The sequence below is a fragment of the Cynoglossus semilaevis genome, chromosome 19, assembly GCF_000523025.1.
Source record: "Cynoglossus semilaevis isolate Cse_v1.0 chromosome 19, Cse_v1.0, whole genome shotgun sequence".
Lineage (NCBI taxonomy): Eukaryota > Metazoa > Chordata > Actinopteri > Pleuronectiformes > Cynoglossidae > Cynoglossus > Cynoglossus semilaevis.
Genome location: NC_024325.1, coordinates 13,571,854 through 13,586,898, shown reverse-complemented (window position 1 = coordinate 13,586,898; position 15,045 = coordinate 13,571,854). Strand labels below are relative to the sequence as shown.

Below are 15,045 nucleotides of genomic sequence, written 5' to 3'. Positions count from 1 at the left end.
TGTGTGTTCAACAGCTGGGACTTTCTCTGTCACTATAAGTCACTTGGATTATCAAAGTCATCGGTTCAAGGTAAGTATTTTTAGTCCTTTTGTCCATGTTGTTTTTCATTTATTATCCAAATGTTTAAATGGAGGCCAGAATGTATGGAATTCAAAATAAGATAAAGATGTTGTTCAATAGTGGGACGTGTGAAATACTAAAAAATTACTGCTTTTGGTAATGTTATGACATTTTGTAAAAAAAATAAATAAAAAGTTCAAAAAATGTCAAAGTAGTAAAGTGCTGCATAGAGTAAGGTAAAAAAATGTTATTGTTAACTAAGGCATTCAAAATGGGACACTAATGTCAAAGTTAGGTGTTCAATAGATGGGACAGAAATGTTGCAGTATCGTACGGTGTGATTGTTGTTTGTCCTCCTTCAGGAGACGCCTCAGTTGGGGGCCATGTCAGCTACTCCTCGTTCCTCTGTGTTTACCTTCGAGTCAACGGTGCACTCCTGCCAAGTGCTGCGCCGCCTGGATGAGCAGCGTCGCTCTGACGTGCTGTGTGATGTGACGGTGTTGGTGGAGGGTCACAGTTTCAGGGCCCACCGCTCGGTGCTGGCCTCCTGTGGAGACTACTTTGCTCTGAGGATCTCCTCCCTCTCACAGCACGGGGCAGTGATTACGTTACCTGCGGAGGTGAGATGAAGACATGAATATCGTAGCTACACGAGGAGTGTTCTGAAAAAATACAGTGAACTCAAAAAGTTCCATTGTGTAAATTTGTTCAGTGCTGTTTTATGAAACTTTAAATATCAAGAAATACTTGTTGTTTGCAAAACAGTAGGTTCAAAATATGGACCACATGCGAAACAGTAGGTTCAAAATATGGACCACAGTCCATCTATGGCACATGGAACAGTTTTTCTGGACCACAGCCTTTTCTCTAAGATGATGTTTTAAAACCTGATATTATTGCAGAAACTTTATTTTCTTTTTCATTTTATTCTCACTTACATTTATTTGAATATTTCTTTTGAATGGTTTTAAACTCTGGCTAAGATGTGTTTTTCTTCATGATTTGTTGTTAAAATAATAAAAACAAACCAAAACAAGAACAGAACTGTTCATCATTCCTCTTCCACAGGTGTCGGCTGCTGGTTTTGAACCGCTGCTGAAGTTTGCCTACACTTCCAAACTCCTCTTTGACAAAGACAGTGTCTTGGAAATACGTAATGCGGCGTCCACACTTGGTTTCAGAGACCTGGACGAGGCCTGTTTTGACTTCTTGCTCCCGAGGTTCTTTTCCAACGACACGGACTCTGTGCCAGTTCCTAGAAAGACCTGCTGTAAGAAGAAACAGTCCAAGGCAGACAACTCCACGGAGTCTGATGCAGCAGTGTTGGACGTGTCAGGAGAAAAACCAGTTGCTGACTCACCGATTCGGGGCGCGACAATGCAGAGAGTCAGTTACCACCAAAATGGGAAGTCTGAAGAGCTCGGGTGTGTTTGCACCTGCAGCTGAGGGAGGAAATGATAATTTCAAGCAATGTCCAAAGTACCGTAAGTTCCAGTTAGCATGTGGGAAGGATGGTTGCGTCACGGAGAAACATCTGGCCACAGGAGACAGGAATGAATGTCAGAACGTCAGTAAAAATAGCAGTTATTTTTACTGTGACGAGCCGTGGAATTCTGAACAAAGTGTGAAGAACAGGGAAGATGCTGCGGGCACTGGAGACGTTTCTGTCCTCAGGGAAGAACAGGAAGACTCAGAGCAGAGCCATGTGAATAAAATTAAAACAGAGCCCTCAGCAGAAGAAGACCCAGTGGTGGGTCACAGGTCATCCAGGTTAATATTACACCACTGCCCCCTGAGGACCCTGACCACTGAGTCCCTGGGGCAAGACTGTCTTTTAACAGATCTTGAAGATGGGACCAAGTCACAGCAAGAGTCCGAGGCACAGTCGGAGAACATGTTACACAGCGGTCGAGAAGACAGAGGACGAGCTGGACGAAAAATGAACCAAGAGACAGAGTCGGTGTATGATGCTGGAGATGCAGCATCTGAGATAAATGTCCAAGACCGAGTCCTGGACAGATCTTCTCAAGCTGCATGTGGACAGATACAGTCTGTGGAGATGAAGCTTCAAGTCAACGGAGGTGAAGGTGGTGGAGGAGGTGGAGGTGGAGGATGTCCTTTCCTTCAAGATTTGGACCAAAGCAGATGTTTATGGAAGGTGACAGGCGTCTCTGAGAGTGAGGCAGCGTCTCACTCAGGGGTTTCATCCCTGAACTCAGGAGACGACGGAGAATCAGAGACGGAAACTGAAGGAGACAGTGAGTCCAACGCCAGAGAGAGAGCCAAGCAGGTGAGGAGCTCCTGCTCTCCTGATCTCTCAGATTTATGGATTTATTTGATACATTTAAACTCTTTTGGTTAGAATTCAGAACTTTTTTCTAAAGTAACAAAACTGTTGTTTTTGCTGTTACTTCACGTTACTATATATATATAACCTTTTGGCTAATCTCTAGTTCTCTGTGCTGTATTTTGATTATCTTTTTTTGCCAAACCAGTCTTCAGCCAAACAGAGTTCTTACTTTGCTACTTACTATTCTGTTTATCTTAGATAAGACTTACCCTCATCACAGGGAGCAGGGCTGTACAGTGCAGGGCTAATGATTCACCAGTCACAGACGATGTGTGTGTGTGTGGGTCCACGAGTGTGGGGCATGTGAGACGGTTCAGAGTCCAACTCTGCTCTGTTTGACGACGTGAGGTCACAGTGAGGATCCACATATTCCAGATTATGGTGCAGATCAAAGGTTTGGAGATTACCAAGCGTCCAAAACCCGTGTAATCTGTTAGGAATTAAAACAATGTCAACAGTAAACAAAGACAACAAACAAAACATCAGTGTGAACTGAGGATATTTACACTAGATAATCGCCTTCCCAGTTTGTTCTGCTGCTGATGTGAGAACATTTCCTGAAACACGAGCAGCAGCAGAAACACAGAACCTGAAGAAAATATTTAGTTTTTTTGTTTTGTTTTCAAGTTCAGGATCCTCTTCTTTCATCCTCTTTTTTTACAAATGGTTCCTTTTTAAAGAAATTCATATTCTCCAGAGGGGAAACGACACATAATATAAATATACAATATATATTTGGGTTCAAGATAAATAGCTAAATGTTTGTCAAAAGATGGCAACAATTCTGATAAAACCACAAGGAATATTGGCTTAAAAAATAATAATAATAATTTTCCTGTCAACAATGCTAAATAAAAAAATGTTTTTAAATATATTATATATATATAATATTATATTGCTTGATTTTGCTCCTCTTGTGAAGTGTTATCTGTAGTATATTGTTTATAGAGATAACCTCCTCAGTATGAAATTAAAATGAAAAAGTTGGTAAAGTGGTTTTGAGAATAGCCTTGTTATTGAATAAGTAAAAAATAGCTAAATATAAATAAATAAAACAGCTAAGATAAGGGGGGTTGGCAGAAGACAGAGAGCGAAGCTAAAGATAACGTTAGCCCAAATTAATGCTCACCATTTTCTACAAAAGCCGAATATCTATATGTTATCATCTAAAATCTGACTAAGATATAGTCAAGAAAAAAAAGTTTATTGAAAAAAAAATGGACAATTATCAATTAAATCCATTCTTTTCTGTTTGTCTGAAGATTCACTTGCCATTCTCTGTGGAGTGGATCATGGACCTGAGCAGGAACGACTTCCAGCAGCTTCTGAAGCAGACGGACTTGACCCAGGAGCAGCTCGACTTTGTCCACGGCATGAGGCGACGCAGCAAGAACCGACTGGCTGCTCGGCGCTGCCGCAAGAGGAAACTGGAGTGCATTTACAACCTGCAGTGTGAAATCAACAAACTGGTAAAGAGACATTAGTCTGAGTGTTGTTGTCCATGTCTGTTCACTTTGAAGCGTTACCGAGATCGTTGTGTGCTGATTGGTCACAGAAGTCCGAGAGGGAGAAGCTGGTGATGGAGAAGAGCCACCTGGACCAGCTGAAGCAGAAGACCAGTCACAGCGTCGCCACCTTGTGTCAGAGGGTCTGCATCGAGGCCAACCTGCAGCCGGAGCAACTTCAGGTACTGGCTAAGTACTCAAGCTCAGAGTGTCCCCTGTCCTCCTTCTTCCCTCACTTGGACGCCCTCCTGTCACAGCCCTCGTCTTCACTGTCTTTGTCCAACACCAGTTCAGAAGAGAGTCCTCACTCAGTGTAGATGAGACAGACTGAAGACACTCATGTTGGACAAAGGAGAATTTAAAACTGAAAGCTCCTGACTTGTGCTGTTTAATATCGCCTGTAGCGCCCCCAAAGGGTGGCATTGGATAATTGCTGGTCACCCATGTGCTTTGATAATAATTGCTAATTATTAATAATTGCTGATAATTGCTGGTCACCCATGTGCTTTGTCTTTATAATGAGGAGGAGTATAGCTGAGAATAGCTGAAAAAATATTTCATGTTTGTGTACATTTGTAATCAAACTCTGGGAAAGACCGCAAACCTTATGATGTACATGCACATTTGGTTAGCTGGTTAGCTTTTGGCTAGCTTCCAGGCTATCTTTTTAGAGATTTCTATTAGCAGTAACTATGTTTACATTTTTCAAGGTTTCGCTAATTTGCAGTTTTGAATATTTTAGCTAGTTGATGTCACTGTCCCGTGTTCTGGTTAGTTTCCTTCGAGTTATTTTACCTAATTGTATATAATTGTATCTGTCCTCAACTCTGGTCTAATTTGTTTCCTTTACATTTTAGTACATCTGCTACGTTCTGCTAACTTTTAGCTACTATCGTTATCTTGAGCTAACATGCAGTTCTAGTTCTCGGTCACAACAGAGGAGTCAACACAGTGCGTGTGCGCGCGTTATAGTTAAACACTAGCCTCATGTCAGCCTCACACATTTCAGGTCGTCATTGTGGCCTCCCCTCCGTCATTTCTTCAAATCTTTTTGGACCAACACAAACAAAACTCAGACTTCAGACGATGAAGATAAAGAAAATATTGTTCGAACTTGTTTTTGTTTTGTTTCCTATTGTTTAGTCACAGTATAATTCACTGTTTGTGGGACTCGTGGCTGACCCTTAACTCAGGGACGACAGTAAACAGTGAACCAACAACTATTTTACTTTATTTTTATATATAGACTTCCACATCAGCGCTACTCGTTTTCCCTCACGTCTGAAACACTTTGTGTAACTTTTTGCAATCACGCATTAATCCAACAAAAAAGTACTTTTGACAACACTGATTGTACTGTATTAATTGTTCATATTGTATATTCATATTTTTGTTCCATGTTAACGGTTAAGTAGATTAGTGAAAAAATATATATTTTATCTTAGTACAAAAATATCTGTTCGTTTATTTTTTGTTCTTTAAATGTGTTTTGAAACTTTCTGTTTTTCTTTCACACCGGTCTGACTGCGATTACAATGCGATGGAATGAAAGCACTGGTGTTTGTTGCCCTCTAGTGGCAGAGTCTTTGTATGAACAGAAATACAGCAACAACCTAAATATAGTTTTGTTTAAAAAAAAAAACAAAGATGAAAAAACAAATTAATTAAAATAGAACTGTCTTTTTTTTAAAGAACTGACTTGAATTTCTATTTAATATATTTTTCTACTTCTTCTAAGTCTACGTCTTCTTTTACCCACGTAAAATATTATAGATAAGAACGTGAAAATGTATTTTCGTTAGTTGGCCAGCAGAGGACGCTATGTGATCATTCTGGAATTGTAAGGCCCGGGACAAGGGCATTTCATTTACTACACCATAATCCTTGAAGGCACTTTTTGTAATAACCAAATCACGTGACTACCTTCAACTGTCGTTTGATTCCACTATAATAACGTTAATTAAACCGATGTCAGTTCCGGTATATTCTCTCTGCCAGATATTTAAAAGGCTGTTTACCCCAAAGTCCTGTGTCATTTGTACTAATTAGCTGGTTAACTCTCTGTGCTGTCGATGATTGTTTTTATATTTATTTTCTGTGAGACTCATCTCGTCATTTGCTCCTTTTTTTGTTTTCTCCTTCTTCTCTGCTGTCTTTTTCTAGCTGTGCGTGTGAATATGTGGGTGTTTTCCGTGGGTGGTTCTCTGGCAGAGCTGGAAAACTACAAAGAACAATATGTCCAGCTCATAATTCCCGTATTGAACGGGTATTGAAAGATCTGCGCCAGCCGCTGTGTTTTTGTCAGTTTAGCCTCAAATGTTTGATGGACGTCAGACGACAGTTTCCTTGAGCGCTGCTCAAACAGTGTTTTTTTGGATTTGGACGGGTTTTAACGAGTTGGCGGAGATGCAGATTTTTCGTAGCCAAAATCAGATGACCATATAAATCTAATCCCTCAGGCAGACAATAATCCACTCAGTCATGTGGCGTCCTAATGAGAACCTGGGAGTCCTGGATCATCTCAGTCTAAACTAATAAAAGTCAGACGCTGTTTCATTGTCAGTGATCATGAGGCGGTGACAACTGCTGGTCCCAGGTCAGAGGTAAAGAATGGCACTGTTGCACAATGTTGTTATGGAGCATAAATGTGTGGGGAGGGGGGGAAAGGGCTGACACTGTGAAATCAACTGTCCCGATCATTATCACTTAATTACCATTAAAATGAAGATAATTTCTACGGAAATGTTGCTTTTATCTAATCTAACAACAGCGTCACTTCACACAGCTTAGAAAAATACAGGCAGCCTATATGATATAAAGTTAGCTACGCTTAGTTAGCCGTGGCTCACTTAGCCAAAGAACAGATAGCTTAGCTAAAGCTGAAAGATATTTAAAGTTTTGTTGAATATACAGATTTAATCATTAGTAAAATAAACAGCAGTTACTGACGCGACACAATGATTACGACAGAGCATTTTCAGGTTACAAAATACTGTTCCACCATGTAAATAAGGCCCAGAGCAGAGATGAACAAGTTTGAATCAACAAGGTAATTTAGATGGAAAATGCTGGGAATTACAGCCAAAAAAAGTACCTAAAAAAAAAAAAATCTAAGTAAATGTAGATAAGAGAAAACATTAACAAGTTAATGGGAAAATAGCCTTAAGCTTGTAGTGAACGCAAATTAGCAGAACAAACACAGCCCAAAGACAACTAAAGGTTAGCCACACAGAAGCCAAAGGTTAGCCAATACACAGCAAATGTAACTAAATGATCCCTGGAACTGCTAAAAGTAAGCTAAAAGTTAGTCAATTTTAGATACAATTTGCCACATTTTAACCATCGGATCAAAGCGCATCCTAGAAACAGAAACAAGGTAGCAAGAAATATAGCACACGCCTAATGGTTAGCCACAAGAAGCCGAAACCTAAGCATAGGATGACATTTTCTTTTTGTCCACCAAAAGATTCAAAGCAAAGCTGTTGAGAAAAAACTCCTTGTGGTCAAACCAGGTAACTAGTCGTTAGTAGAAAATCAAGATGATTAAAAGAGTGAGTACAAAGAGGAGGAACCACGTAAACACAGCCTTAAAAGAGTGGAAGACGTGTAACTGAAGCAGGATGTTGGTGGATAAGTTATGAAGACGTGTAACTGAAGCAGGATCCATCCATCCATCCATTTTCATCCGCTTATCCGTTACCGGGTCGCGGGGGCAGCAGTCTCCACCCAAATCACATTGCACCGTACCAAACCTTCCTGTGGGTGGTGAGTCCACTGGAAGGTACCAACCGCCCTAACCGGGATTCGAACTTGCCCAGGAGGTGAACCCTGGGGTTCCACACCAATGACAGAGACATTGCCTCTGGGCCAAAGCGCCACCTGAAGCAGGATGTTGGTGGATAAGTTAATGTAAAAATAAAATAAAGCCTTGCTCTTGTTACCATGGTTACCGTGAACCATCTTCACCAGAGCATCCAGGTTAGAAGAATACTATCTATAGACTGTAGATGCTACGGCTGAAGGAGCTTAAGAGTTATAAAAAAAAAAAAAATCAACCCTAGATAAGAAATGTACTGGGCTTCTAATGCAGATACTGCAGTTTCTGTGAGTACCTGTACACCTGTAAACATTTAAACCCACAAATATTCCAACAAATCATTCTGATTCTTATAATCGTATGGTTTATTTTATTTTTTTTAAATAAATGTGCGCATATTTTTTTTTCAGAAAAGGATCAAGAATAATACATTTTCATTGACTTGAGAAGTGTAACCTATTCAACCACCTTTCGCATTTTATCACTACTACAGGTCATGTAGCTGAACAGCAGAGGTTCCTAACCATCGGGTCTAGGACTGATTTTGGGTCGAGGGTCATTTGAAGTCAGGTCGCAGAGAAAGAAAACATATATATATATATATATATATATATATATACACATATATATATATATATATACACATATATATATATTAGGGCTGTTGATCCACTACATCCATTACAACAGATGAATAACAAGGTAGCTGTGGAATAACCATGATTAATCCTAATTCCAATTTTTCATTAATAATTAAGGCACTTTCCTTTCACTATTCCATAGAGTTCCAAGCTATAAAACTATTTTTCCCCACATTGTGTGCCAACAACATTTGTGTTAACTATGTTAGAGCAACGATAAGTGGACGGACAACGGATGGTGTCATGTGTTAAAATCGCACGAATTAATTAACGCAATCAACATATTAATTTCGACACGACTATTTTTTGTTGTTGTGAGGTTTTTTTTTTGCCCCCTTTTTTTTCTTAAGCTAAAATGTAAGCGTACGCCCAAGGTTGCAGAGCATTGACTCCAGTTCTGTTCTCTCAGCATGAGAACTACTGGAACCTCAAGTCCAAATATTAGCAGTGTATCTGACACATTTTTACAGTCTTTGTCAAAGAAAGCGACGGCAGTGAAATCTTCAGTTCCTCCGTCCGAGATACTAAAAGTGTTTTCAATAAATCTGCAGCGTCTGAGTTCATGTATCATCAGTCTGAAGGCTGCGACTTCAGAGAAAAACTCACGGTTTCCTCAGAAGGTCTTCAGATTCTCAGGGAAGAACTTTACCTGCTCGGCTCGTCCTCCCTTGTCCTCGTGTGTGACTCCGTTCACCGACTCCTTTGGCGTCCCGCGTCCTGCAGTTATTTGAAGCAGCCCGAGCAGCTCGACTGGTTCCTGGAGTCCAGCTGTGGTGAGACGGTGTCTGGAACCACAGATTTCAGGATGTCGTTCTCCGTGGCCATGATGTGTTTGACCAGGCAGTTTGAAGCCTCAGCGATGTTGAGATTGTCCTGAAGGAGAAGGAGGCGTAAGGTCATGTGCTTCTGACTGAAAACCACAAAGTCAAAATTTTTTAGGCTAATTTTGGCCTAAAAGTGAACACATTTTATATATACTAGCTTAACAAAGTTGTACAGCAAAACGTGAAAATACTTAACAAATACTTATACACACATAAATGAACTCACAAAACATGTAAAATATATATAACCAGTAAATGACCTGTGACCCCAGAGTTTGGAAAACAACATGGGTGTCACTCAGCTGTTCCTATAAACTTTCATGTAAAGCTACAACCGTGGATGTACGTGGTGTTCAATCAGTAAATTGTAAAAAATATAACTGCTCAAATCCGGTGTTGAATTCTGTAGATTGTGTAATTCTTCGACACCAGGTTTTGAAGCTGCAGTGTAAATCTAGCCGAGCCAATTCACATTACGGTACGAAATTCCTGTTGTCTCTGTGGAGTCGTCTGTTTTTGTCAGTGACTCCAATCCACAACCAGAGCAGTTGGTCTGGAGTACAATCTCTGTGAGTGTATTGATCAGGTGACAAAAAAAAATGTCTGAGAAACACTTTTGACTTAGAATTAACTCATAGTTTTTATATATTTTTTTCAATATAGTGGTGAAATTTTATTGTAATGTTAAGCAAAGTAAACTAGATTTTAGTCTAATTGCTAGCATTATAGCTACCTAATATCTATTGTTGGCTAATTTTAGCTATGTTTGCTAAAGGTTAGCTAAAATCTCTCATGACGTCCCCATGTTTTCTCTTTTGACGTGGGTAACTTTCTATATCTCTTATAAGAAACCTCTGGTCCTCTTACCTTAGCTGAGGTCTCAAACCAGCCCACGAACCCATGGTCTTTGCAGAACTGGTCCATTTTGATGCCGTTGCTGGCCAGCTCTCTGCCCTGGTCACACTTGTTGGCCAGCAGCACGGTGGCGATGCTCTGACCGTTGGCCAGCATCAGTTTGGAGTCCAGGTCCTCTTTCCACTTGATGACCGCCTCAAAGGTGGTGGGTCTGGTCACGTCGAACACGATGAAGGCGCCCATGGCTTCGCGGTAGTAGACTCTGGTCATGTTTCCAAATCGCTCCTGACCTGGAACATAAAAAAAAAAAAGAAATCCATCAGGCTGCACACATGTCCTCTCTGCTGAGGGAATCACATTGTTTTCCAACTATTTGGGAGCAGATCCAACTTTTCCAGCTGACATCCAGTCTGTAGTCTGCAGCGTCTGAGTTCCCATTCAACATCACATTCCTACAGTCACGTTGTTCACGACACGGTCAATGAAGACGTTTGTTTCTGTTGCTCAAAGATCAGCTGAAATGAAAACTGGCCTCGAATTAAAGAAAATGTCTCTCAAAGGTGCAGACAGAAATAACTCCATGTTTGTGAAGAAGTAATAAAACCCATTTGGAATAAAATGTCCTTAAAATATCTAATAAAATCGCCATCGTTTTGAGCACAGTATCCACATAGCAAAGCTAAACGGTAGCGTAAATTTTAGAGTGTATGTAAAGTCAAAATATAATTTAAGTATATTCAATAACAGATTTGTTCAGACACTGTTAAAAGTTAAATATTAGTGGACTTAAAGAAAAAAAGTACTCCTTAAAGATAGCTAAAAGAATAAAACTTAGATCCTAAGGTGCTCAAAGCTAGACAGAAACCAAAGATAACAAACACACAAAAATAAGTAAATAAATCAAATTTAGTCTATTGATTGCTAATTGCTACTACAGGAGAGCTAAATGGGAGCAAAACCATGTCCTGGGTGAAAAAGTAATGTTAGCTAATAGCTAATGCTAACGTTCAAACAAATAAACCAACACAAACATTGTGTGGAGGAGCAGGTTAGAGGAGCTGTAATTACAACAATGCCCTGCAGCTTGTGCTCTTCTGTGTCATGTGTGTGTGTTTGTTGCAGGTAGGTGTGTGTGTGTCTATAATGTTCCAGCTGCAGCACTTAAACATGTATAAGAGTGTCAGTCTGACAGACAACACACTGCCCTGTATCAACCATGACTAACAGGAAATGGAAAACTGGTCATGACCAAGCACTTCCTCTATGAGTTCTGTGCTGCAGAACATCTGAATGATCTCCTCTGATCACATGGAACGCCGGACGTTGCACAAATCGCACACATGACTTGATGTAAAAGTCGGCGACTTTAGCAACATTTAATTTATCTCCAGGTTAATGTCGAAGATAATTTAGGCTTTTCAGAATTCCTGAGCTACGTTTTGTAGTTGGGCTAACACTTAGCTATGTCTCTAGTGGTTTAAAAGTTAAGGCTACCTTCCAGTATTCTTTAAATGCTGCTAAGCTTTTTTTTTTTTTTTTTAATAAAAATGATTCTGTATTTTAAGTAATATTTACAAACGTAGGAATGACATTTGAGTTTCGGCCAAATCTTTCCACTCCTTTACATTTTTTTGTGTCTGATTCGTTGTTTCATGTTTTATGCTAACTTCTTAGCACTTTGTTTCATGAAAGTTTAGATAATTTTTAAGCCAATTTTTTTATTAATTAAATATAATATTAATTCTTTTTTTTTTTTAAGCTTATTTTTAGTTATTTTTTTAATTCAAGGCCTGGTACATTTTATGTCATTTCACAGCTTTTACTTTTACCTTCACTTGTCCAGATATAAAGACCAGATATTACTTCAGTACATTTAGAGCTGAGCAGCAGCTATGAGTTACGCTGCTGCAGATACAGTAAACACCACAAACAAATGGGAGACATAATTCTATTTACTGCAAACTAATCATCTGTGTTGAGCATGTGGTTTAGTGTGTGTGTGTGTGTGGATTCATTCAGTCTGTGTGATGCTCCTGTGACTGGGCTTCAAACGTCCCTCACATGAAGCTGATCACATGATGCAGCACCTGAGACAATGACTCAATGACAGTGGATGACGAACAGTGTTTATGACAGAGAGACAGTGAGTACGAGGGGGGAGGCAGGGTGTGTGTGCGTGAGTGGGGGGGGGGGCTACTACTGTCCACAGTGACACTGGGCCCTGAGGCTGTGAACGTTTCACAACTTTACAACCGCCGTCACGCCTCACTGTCAGATCAGAGATAAACTCCAACATCCTGACGCAGCTTCCCCATCGATTCAGCACGTTAGACCTGAACACGGTACAAACGCAGGCAGTAAATAATGACCTGAAGACACGCATTTGTCCGTTTACAATGACAGCAAGGGCAGCCACTGATCAGGTATGTCCAAAATACGGCTCCGGGGACTGATTGTGGCACTTGGTTTAGTTTAAATTTTTTAAAATTAATAATCACGATTTACTTGCAGTGAATGCATTATTTTTAGTCATAAGTCATTTGTGCTCCTTCAAGGAGAATAATTATTTGCCATTTTGGATATAACCGATAATAATTGATAACTTTACTTCCACTCTAGCTTTTTTTTTTTTTTTTTTACAAATTTTTCACACCCTTTGCTGTTTGATATTTCTTATTCTTTAAGCCATTTCTTGGTTAACTTGTAGCTAACAGTAAGCGTTTAAATACACAGCTTTCTTAAGCATAAATATTATATGTATACTGTGTATATATTTAACATGTTTTTTGTTTTGTTTTTGTTTTTTTGCATTTCTTCCTGTTTTCTATCTTGCTAACTTTGGGGGAGAGCGGTAGTTCAGTTGCATAACTTTTTTGTGTTATTTAACAAAAATAACATTGACATGTCTTAAATTTTGTGACTTTTTATAAAAATATTTGTACAGCAGTTTATAACGGTCTCCAGGTCTAAAGTTTTATCATTAGAACCGAGGTACAACTGCGCCTCGGTTCTAATGATAAAACCTCAGACAGTAGACGAAGGAAGTTCTCGTGAGTCCCACCTGCAATGTCCCACAGCTGGAGCCGGACGGTCTCGTTGTCCCAGTTGAGCACCTTCAGGGCGAAGTCCACTCCGATCGTGGCTCGGTAGTTGTTGGAGTAGGTCTGATGGACGTAGCGTCTGATGATGGAGGTCTTCCCGACGCCGAGGTCTCCGATCACCAGCACCTTGTACAGGTGCTCCGTCCGCAGGCTCTGCATGCCGTTGGTCTGGGGAGGGTGGTTGGTCATGTCAGCGGGTCGAACCTCGGACTCTGTGGAGACGCCTCGTCCTGGTGTCCGTGTCCTCCTCTCTGTGCGCGTCTCTAGAGGGAAGTGTCAGTGGGGAGAACGTGTGACCTCGCCACGCCACGGTGCACACAGTGCGCAGCCTGCAGTGCGCACGGAGTTTTACCGAGAGCAGCAGCAGCAACAGCAACAGCAACAGCAGCAACAACAGCAACAACAGCAGCAGCAGCGACTTGGTCAGCCCTTTAACATCACACACTTGTTACTGTTGCTGTTCAGACGTTTAACTTCTGTTAGTTGGAGATCAGACAAATCATTACTGTTAGTATATATATATATATAAAACTTTACATATATAAAATTAATATAAAATATAATAAATAAATAAAGATTACCATCAATTAAAAAAACAAATTGAGATTAGTAGGTCTAAATATAAATTTGAAATTTTATAAATTAAATGTATACAACTAACTTAGAAATAACTGTTATCTTCAAACAGCTACAAGTTATAACGCGCTAAGGGAAGGATAGTTAGTTGATAAGTTAATGAGTGACATTAAACCACTCCAGGGCCCACGACTGTCCCCTGACCTTCATTTACATAATTGCTTCTACCCCAGCGTTGGGTAAATTTCCATGATAAACAACGGTGATGCCTCTGTGTGGCTTCACTCTGTCCCTCAGCTCATCAAAGCTATGAATAAACATTTCCCACCACTGTGTGGTGACTAACGGTACTAACCAATTAACAACATCAGGGAGATTGGATCCCCTTAATTAATGAAGAGTGGCCCAGAAACCTCATTCACCGTTTCCTGTTCTAACGGTTATCACTCAGCCGTTTTGACACACTTTTCGTCTTATTTATAAAAGTTACACCAACTCAGAAAGAGAGAGAGAGAGAGAGAGATCAACTCAGAAAGAGAGAGAAAAAAAAGGTACCACTGCACATGATCCAGGTCTGCACACAATGAGTCTAGTCTTCCTGAAAGGAGATAAAAAAATAAAGGTGAGACACGCAGGGAATTATTGAATATTTACAACATGGCTAAAAGATGAAAACACATAAATCTACTCTCTCTATAATCAATATAAATGTTTGGACACAAAAATTAACTGCAAAAGGAGAAGATTAGCCAGATATAGGTACAGGTATCGTGAAAAATATAATGTACTAAAGCACTATAACTGAAAACTTTGAACATTTTATATGATTGACCAGTTTCTGCCAGTACTGAGACGATAGCACTGTATGACGAATTAGTGCTTTCAGAAAAGTAAGCGTGGTCTGTCATTTACCTTTTGTTTTTGTTTTACATCGTCGACCCCTCGTCTTTGTGAATATCAGGGGGTGTGACCTGTAACAAAACAATATCTTCACAACTTTAGTTTGGCAGCTGCATTTTTGAAACTCTGCTTCAAACCTCCTAACAAAGCCATCACAAGAAAAAAGTATAAAGGAAAAAACAACGGGGCAGACAACTCTTCCTAAAACACATAAATATCCATTTAATACTAGAATTTCACTGTCATCTGTCATCATTGATCCTAAACTAGTTGGACTTGTGCAAAAATGTGAAAGCAACGCATTACAAATGTTTAAACGTCATGCATTTACGAAATATGTTGAAAATTCAGCAGAAATTATTTTGGTTCAGAGAAGTCCTGAGGAGAGAGAATGTTTTGGTCCACTATTTTTTTC

The 15,045-nt window shown here is 39.8% G+C and overlaps 2 protein-coding genes and 1 long non-coding RNA gene across 3 annotated transcripts; 1 reads left to right on the top strand and 2 right to left on the bottom strand.

Moving 5' to 3' along the window:
* Nucleotides 1–6: 6 nt before the first annotated feature.
* On the top strand, nucleotides 7–4,737 carry LOC103395385 (transcription regulator protein BACH2-like). The gene is given in 7 exon segments (XM_008333087.3): nucleotides 7–70; nucleotides 424–681; nucleotides 1,130–1,440; nucleotides 1,442–2,351; nucleotides 3,674–3,880; nucleotides 3,967–4,339; nucleotides 4,370–4,737. Coding segments are annotated over 5 exon segments (1,932 nt in total). The 5' UTR covers nucleotides 7–70; nucleotides 424–444; the 3' UTR covers nucleotides 4,234–4,339; nucleotides 4,370–4,737.
* Nucleotides 4,738–5,605: 868 nt separating this feature from the next.
* Nucleotides 5,606–8,304, bottom strand: LOC112488642 (uncharacterized). The gene is made up of 2 exons (XR_003052949.1): nucleotides 7,796–8,304; nucleotides 5,606–7,526 (listed from the first exon to the last, which is right to left on the bottom strand). It is a non-coding gene; the product is annotated as an uncharacterized LOC112488642 (long non-coding RNA).
* A 93-nt stretch (nucleotides 8,305–8,397) lies between these two features.
* Nucleotides 8,398–13,547, bottom strand: LOC103395386 (ras-related protein Rab-38-like). Its single transcript, XM_008333088.2, has 3 exons — nucleotides 13,115–13,547; nucleotides 10,066–10,343; nucleotides 8,398–9,247 (listed from the first exon to the last, which is right to left on the bottom strand). The coding sequence occupies exons 1-3, from the start codon at nucleotides 13,341–13,343 to the stop codon at nucleotides 9,098–9,100; spliced, it is 657 nt and encodes a 218-aa protein (XP_008331310.1). The 5' UTR covers nucleotides 13,344–13,547; the 3' UTR covers nucleotides 8,398–9,097.
* Between the last annotated feature and the right edge of the window lie 1,498 nt (nucleotides 13,548–15,045).